This window comes from Podarcis melisellensis (assembly GCF_964234715.1).
Source record: "Podarcis melisellensis genome assembly, chromosome: 1".
NCBI lineage: Eukaryota > Metazoa > Chordata > Lepidosauria > Squamata > Lacertidae > Podarcis > Podarcis melisellensis.
Window position 1 is genome coordinate 62,248,878 of NC_138528.1, and position 8,100 is coordinate 62,256,977.

General features: G+C 39.7%; 1 protein-coding gene across 6 annotated transcripts in view; it reads left to right on the forward strand.

Moving 5' to 3' along the window:
- The window catches only part of METTL15 (methyltransferase 15, mitochondrial 12S rRNA N4-cytidine), an 83,926-nt gene extending 79,779 nt beyond the window's left edge, over nucleotides 1-4,147 (forward strand). For all 6 annotated transcript variants that reach the window (XM_081883009.1, XM_081883007.1, XM_081883008.1 and 3 more), the window contains one exon: nucleotides 3,290-4,147. In XM_081883009.1, coding sequence (XP_081739135.1) covers nucleotides 3,290-3,735 — 446 coding nt within the window. In that variant the 3' untranslated portion in view covers nucleotides 3,736-4,147. The remainder of the gene's footprint in view (nucleotides 1-3,289) is intronic.
- Nucleotides 4,148-8,100: the final 3,953 nt, after the last annotated feature.

Here is an 8,100-nt window from a genome sequence, read left to right on the forward strand (position 1 = left end):
CTGTCTTCCACTGCCTCCCGCAGTTTGTTCAAACTCATGTTAGTAGCTTCAAGAACACTGTCCAACCATCTCGTCCTCTGTCGTCCCCTTCTCCTTGTGCCCTCAATCTTTCCCATCACCAGAGTCTTTTCCAGGGAATCTTCTCTTCTCATGATCTGGCCAAAGTATTGGAGCCTCGGCTTCAGGATCTGTCCTTCCAGTGAGCACTCAGGGCTGATTTCCTTCAGAATGGATAGGTTTGATATGAACTAGGCTGCCCCAGAGGAGGTGAGAGGAAGCAATTTCTTCCCTATGGGAATTGCCAAGCCAGGCAAAATGCATAAGACCCCTGATGGATCAAAACAAGGATCCATCTAGTTTAGTATTCTGTTTACATGAGTAGTTTACATGAGTAGTCAGCTGGATGTTTCTAGGGAGGCCACAAGTAGAGAGAGACCCAGGAGTGGTTCCTTGCTTGTGAGGGCATGACTTCACAATTTTCTTCTTAAGGAACAAGGGATGTGCACAAAGGAGAGATTTCCCTTCGTATTCAGGTTTTAAGCACATTGTTTCATCTTTATCAAAGAATACCGTAAGAGCATTGACCACACTGATACTGTTTATAGTTACTCATTTAAGTGCTTACCACAGTGAGCTTTACAGTATATGGAAGAATTGCTTTTTTCATTAAGATGAAGGATTTAACCTATAAATGAAGGTATATTTTTAGATTTATTGGACATAAGGAGACATATGTCTTGCCATATATCTTTTTTCCCAGATCTCTTTGCTTGGCTCAGGTGTCGGCCTTCTATACACAGTGTGCTGAATTTTCCTTTTGTCTGTTTCTTTATTCTATCCAAGTACATAAAATAAGAGACTGGATGCCATAAATACATCCAAGATCATAAATAATATGTGTTAACAAAAAAAACCTTCCTAGCTGATTCTTCCATTTGCTTTTAACATGTAGGCAAGTGGAAGATGACAATACATGCTTTCATGTAAATGCCTAGGATCCATTCTGTGGAGCCAAAGGGGCAGAGAGGATAGTCTGGAAGGCAGAGTGACTGAAGATCCATCATTCCCCTGATTTCAAAGTGGTGTGTGATGTGGTGGGTGGGATGGGTTGCTTTGCCAAAAAAGAAGAAGAAAGCAATCCCTCTGTGCAGATGTGGTTCATTTGCTCTGCTGGATTACAGCCACCACCTTTGGTGAATACGTAACCCGTGGATCAGGGGACATCATTTTATAGCTCCTTTAACCAATTTAAACATTATTTCAGATTCATGGCTGCCATTGGAATTGGTTTCTGCGGGATTGTGGCTTTACAGCTGCAGTGATGTTCAAGTCTGCTTCCATTATGGGTTGGTTAGACTGCATTTCAAGCAGCCATGCTGCAGCCCTGCTGGTTCCAAAGATTGAGGCGCCAGTGTGGATGCTTAACAGGCAATGTGGCAGAACAATGTAGGAAGCAGATTCAAATGTTGCAGCAACTGGAATTAGATGAATAGCAGTGAGAAGAGCAGGGAGTGCTAGCAGGGAGTACTTGCTATGTTTTCTCTTACATCCAAACATGACATTATTATTATTGAAATTAATACACTATTGCAGTGCAAAAACTTGGATTGCCACAGCCTGATGCAATATGGGTCCTAAATCTTTTGCCTCACAGATATTGAAAATTTAAAAATTGTCCAGTAGCACCTTAGAGACCAACTTAAGTTTGTTCTGGGTATAAGCCATCGTGTGCATGCACACCTGTTGACGAATGACCTGGTCTGAATAGATATATTGGATTCTTGTCTCACTACACGTGCTGAAGCAGTGTTTAGTCATCTGCATACTATCCCTTGCTTTTTCCTGTAGGACTAATTGCAGTCGTTAACAGTCGTCCACAGGTTTACCATACCCATTGAGTCAATCACCCATCTCCTACTACCCTTCTGAGAAAAATCCCACCCCACCCTCCCACTATATATAAGGGTCTGGTGACTTCTGTTTCAGTGTATCTGAAGAAGTGTGCATGCACACAAAAGCTTATACCCAGAACAAACTTAGTTGGTCTCTAAGGTGCTACTGGGCAATTTTTTATTTATTTATTTATTTATTTATTTTATTTTATTTCGACTGTGTCAGACCAACACGGCTACCTACCTGAATCTAGATTTTGAAAATGTTACTATACTTGTCAGTTTAGACAAATCAAAATGACTGATTTTTTGTCAATTGAACCATGATGATGGGAAGCAAGTCATAGTTTAAAGATGAACAAAGATAAATGTGGTAGTATTTAGGGGAAAATATTTGTATGCAAACAGAATATATGTTTATATTTCACTTCCGAATAGATTGTGATACTAATTCTCCATATTCATACATAAGAAAACTTGAACATCAGCTGACACTGAATGGACTCTGTAGGATGCCAGATAGGACAGAGGAGGCTGCCTAACAGCCTGATGAGTTCAGTCTTCCAGTAGGGCAAAAAATATTGAATTAGGTCCTTCTAACTCATGTATGGGGACACAGGTGGCGCTGTGGGTTAAAGCCTCAGCGCCTAGGACTTGCTGATCGAAAGGTCGGCGGTTCGAATCCCTGCTGCGGGGTGCGCTCCCGCTGCTCGGTCCCAGCGCCTGCCAACCTAGCAGTTCGAAAGTACCTCCGGGTGCAAGTAGATAAATAGGGACCGCTTACCAGCGGGAAGGTAAACGGCTTGCCAGAGCAGCGATGTCACACTGGCCATGTGACCCGGAAGTGTCTCCGGACAGCGCTGGCCCCTGGCCTCTTAAGTGAGATGGGCGCACAACCCCAGAGTCTGTCAAGACTGGCCCGTATGGGCAGGGGTACCTTTACCTTTACCTTTTTAACTCATGTATGTATAGAAATATAAGAAAAACATTTTGATGACGATGGTTATTTATTGACATTGCTATGTGGGAATCAGTAAAGTTATTAGTATATCTCCTAATTCTATATATTAAGAAAATCCCCCCCCCCCAAATCTTCACAGTTCTGACCACTTCTCAGTTTGCCCCAGTAACGCTAACATTGATTAGAAATGATGGAAATAAGGATGGCATTTTTATATTGGCCAAAGACATTTGATTAACCTGTGGGATTCAGAGGCTGCTAACTTCTGGCCACGAGACTTCTAAAATGTTGAAAAGTACCATTAAATATCAACATTTACAAATTCTAGCACTAATATAGCTAAGAGTAAAAATAAAGGGGAGTAGAGAAGGATCATTTGGGAGTTCATTGCTACTGAAGAGTAATCATTTAATTCATTCTCTTTTAATCATAACAGGTGCTTTCCCAGACACAGCTTTGTATGCTCGAAAAGACTTGCTTCACAGACCAACGCATGTTGCTACCAAAACGTTCCAAGCCTTGCGCATATTTGTCAACAATGAGCTGCACGAACTATTTGCGGGGCTAAAAGCAGCCGAGAAGTTTCTAAAACCAGGGGGGCGACTTGTAGCAATTTCTTTCCATTCGTTAGAAGATCGTATCATCAAGCGGTTTCTTCATGGAATAGATATATCAGAAAAATTCAATCTCAGTGTCAGGCAGAAGATCAGGCAAGTGGAGAAGAATTCTTCAGAGAATGAGGAGGTGGAGGAATTGTCCAGTGGAACTTCTAACTCAAGATGGACCTCAATACAGAAGAAGGTGGTCACTCCCCAAGCTAAGGATATTAAAGGCAATCCAAGAGGACGCTCAGCAAAGCTAAGAGCAGCTATTAAGATGTAAACATTTTTTTAAACAGCAAATCTGTAGCATTTTTAAAAGTTAGCCACACATTGTTCCTACTTCACTCACTAAATCAGAATGCCAAAGAAGGGAATGCCACATGACTAAACAACCTTTTTTCTGCATTGCTACAGAAAAATATCTTCCACATATACAGATTAAAGGACAAGAATTATGTTAGTTTCTATATAACTCACCATGATAATATTCAATAATATCTAAAATACAGGTACATATATTTTAAATATGCCTACTTTCCCCTATAACAACAAATGCACAGCCATGTGCTATGTAGCTGCATTCGTTTTTATATATGTTTTTATTGTAAATTGCATTTATAATCTATGAGAAGGGGTTAATAAAGAAACAAATTAGGGTTAATGAGTCGGCTCAGATTCAGAGTGTTAAACAAGTCATGCTGTGGTTTTTTGATGCATCCAAATGGACCAATAGGCAATGGCATGGGCTGAACCAGAAACCTAGCAATATGATTCTAAAAGAATCCACTGCAAATCCTAAAATGATGTATTGTGGCTCAGAGCTGCATGTGAATATTGATTCCATACCTAACAAAAGCAAGTCTCATTGTGCAATGAAAATCAGGCCAAATTGCCTTCCTCTTTTACTAGAGTAAAACTTTGATGGATTGCTGTTGAGCTGCATGCACTCTCTATAAGATCTGCCAGTTGGAATTTCTAAGCAACCTCAGGGAACCATATAGTGTATCCCATTACTTTAATTGGCTTACCATGGTATTCCATGCAATTTGCAGTTATGATCTGTAAGCCTGAATATCACATGCTCTGAAGAAAATATGTTCAGTTGTGTTTCCCGTTCTCCATTGTACTGTTAAAGATCAGTCACAAGCACCTCCTTAATCATGGTACAGCAAATGCATGTTGTTGTTTTTTAAAAGCACTGTTAATTGTTACTACCACCATCTATGCAACTTCCCTGTAAGTTAGTGAAAATCTCAAATGTACCATCTTCCAGCATCTTGGTACAGTGGTACCTCCGGTTACATATGCTTCAGGTTACATATGCTTCAGGTTACTGACTCCGCTAACCCAGAAATAATACCTCTGGTTAAGAACTTTGCTTCAGGATGAGAACAGAAATCGTGCCATGGCAGCAGCGGGAGGCCCCATTAGCTAAAGTGGTGCTTCAGGTTAAGAACAGTTTCAGGTTAAGAACGGACCTCCAGAACGTATTAAGTTCGTAACCAGAGGTACCACTGTATTAGTATGCAATTCCAAAGGATGACAACTATGGGCACTCTTGGCTGGGTTCCAAGTCAGTAGAGAGCTTACTGCCCTAAACAGTGCTTTCGTTTTTACTTTGCATGGAGTATCCAGGAAAATCAGATGCCACCTAAGAGAATTATCAGCTTGAATGTCCTGTTTTTTTCCAGGTTAGGGGGCCTACAGGTTAGCAGGTCCATGCCTGAGTCGCTGAAGGCACACACTGCCATACATTTTTCAGGGATGGTTATCCCAAAGTGACATGCTTGTAATAAGCAGCATATTAGTGATTAGTGGTGTGTTCCAAAACACAGCAGATATTTCTTTTCTTTTCTTTTTTATTAAATTAGGAATTTAATAACATATATAACAAAGACAAAATATATAGCAATATAGCAATATATAGATATTTCTGATTGATTTTGCCTGATGATCTGATCTCTTCCCTCTGCCCCTGGACAAATACAATAAAAATGAAAAATCATTATTTTTACTTCGCCCTTTTGTAATAAAGAGTCAAGTTATTCCCATTTTTCCTAGTAAGGAATGTGTAGGATCTGTTGTGAACTTAGTCTAAATTAATAACGTTTTTCACCAAAAATGAACAGATAGGCAATTTCTAGGATGGAGTTTTCAGGAGGATCCAAGAATCCGCAGTAGGAGTGGTGTTGTTTAACTTATTAATGGTCGAGGAAAGGAGCTCCACTTCTTCCTCGTGTAGCGATAATTTCATCAGAATTACAATACACGTTATGAGAGCTAATTTGAAGAATTGCATTGATCAGTCTTTCTCTGACTGGGGAGTGTAAGCATCTTTCATGAAGGAAGGGAACATGGAGCGCACTGGAGAGATTTAAGCAATTTATCATGTTGTGTCTATAAGCAGACAAGATTCATGCTTTTCTAAAGGATGGGTAGTGGATCCTATTGCAGCTTCCAATAGAAAGGAGGGCAAATCCTTGACCATTTGTATAGATAATATGATAGTAGGAATGCAGGTGTGCCAAAACTTCAGGGGAAAAAGTGAAAAGCAGACAAGGATTGTAGGAGCTGGTTGAGTAGGAAAGGCTTATGGAACAAAGAATATAGGGAAAGGGGTGATTCAGTGATTGGGAGACGATGGACTATCCTAGATAATTACCTCTCCCCCCCCCCCCCGGTCAGTTTTTTGACGTTTGAGCACAGTATAGCATAGCACGTTTACAAGAAGAAAATCAATAAAATACGTCACTATCTAGCACAGTAAGGCTAGTTGGATGCATACTGATCACAAACAGGCATCTCTCTCTCAGCACTTGACATGCCAGGGTTGAACTTGTGATGGACTCCCAATCCTATAAATCCCTTGCAGCCTGCTTTGTTATTGGACTCAGAGGGCCCTTACGTCCTGATGGCTCACTCCATGTTGTCTTCTTCCTTTCCATATCTAGCTTGATCAAATGATCCCTCTGGATTCTTGGCCCTTTTTCTTAGATGACTCAGAGAGTGAGACAGAAAGTGACTCTTTTGGCCCGTTTCCCAGCTACTACTTGATAGAGCTCCAAGCCATTCAAATGCTATTCTTTGTCTTCGAGAGGAGAGTCTAGCGTTCTTTTACATTTCTTCCAGAAAAGCCCTAATCTTTTAAGTTTTTACTTTATTCTACAGATATATTTGGTGTAAAAAGGTCAATCGTAGACATAATACATAGGCAATATGATCAGTGGGGGATTTTTGATCATACTGCTCTTTTATGCTGTAAGCCGCCCAAAGCTACTGTGGAAACTGAGCTAGAAGGCCGGGGTATAAATAAAATGATGATGGTGATGCTTTGTTGGAAGCCGCCCAGAGTGGCTGGGGCAACCCAGTCAGATGGTTAGGATACAAGAAATAAATTATTATTATTATTATTATTATTATTATTATTATTATTATTATTATTATTATTATTGTGGCAAAGTAGGCTTCTTCCTAGGATTCCTACCTCATGCTAGAAGGAGGGAGGAATAATTTCTGCTCCATTGTGTATGTCCTGTCCTCAGGTAGCCATAGATGCACTGGACGAAGGGGAAGAACTAGGAAGGTGGGGTGACTTACTGTGCTATTCCTGGCAAAGGTCTGGTCCATAGCTGTCAACGTTTCCCTTTTTAAAAGGGAAATTCCCTTATTCCAAATAGGATTCCTCGCAAGGAAAGGGAAAAGTTGACAGCTATGGTCTGGTCTTCCCATCCTCAGTAAAGTGCAATATGGCTTATATATAAACAAGATATGAGTACCAATCCCAAATATACTCTCTCATTGTAATGGCTGTTGGTTATCCCAATCTAATAGGATTATTGTTATTATAGGCAGTTACTATTACATTAGCAGAGTTATTTGTGTTCATAATATTTAGTTGTTTATTTAGTTATTTAAACCATACTACTTCATTTAAAAAACCTCAGCTACATTGTGACTTTGTAAAAAACCTCAGCTACATTGTGACTTTGTAAAACTCAAACTTTTCCTGTGGATTATCTAGAAGATCACAATGACACTGTTGTTTCTATTATTATTTAAATGACTTTTAGGAGAACCCGGAAGACAAAGCAAATAATGTTGTTTCATTGAATTATGAGAGAAGGCAGTAATTGACTGTCATGGCACACTAAGTCATCTACTCTTGAAGAAAATTGGTAATAATCTGCTTTATCTTGACAGACCTTTTGGTTATGGCTATCACTCGCTCATTTAAGCAAGTTAACATTTGCACTATTAATACATAATAAAAATTTCTGTCAAATAGGTTATTAAAATATCACAACCCTTTAAAATTTATTAATTTGGCTGTCGTAAATCCATTTCTTCAAAGTGCAAGAACTAATATGACTCACAGTATCTTTGCTTGAACCTGCTCAATGAATGTCAATTAATTCTTCCTATGACAGTAATTTTGAAATATTCTGGGGGCTGCATGTCTCAATTCTAGATCTGTACTGTGACTCAGAGCTGACTCAAACATGCAGAACATACAGTAGAGCTCTAGACTATACCACTTCAGATATCAGAGTGACTTCATTACAGTAATAATATTTTGGCTTAACAAGCCAAGATATAAGCTGCTTCACAGCACAAGGAAGCAAAACAGAAAGTCTTCCATTAGCCA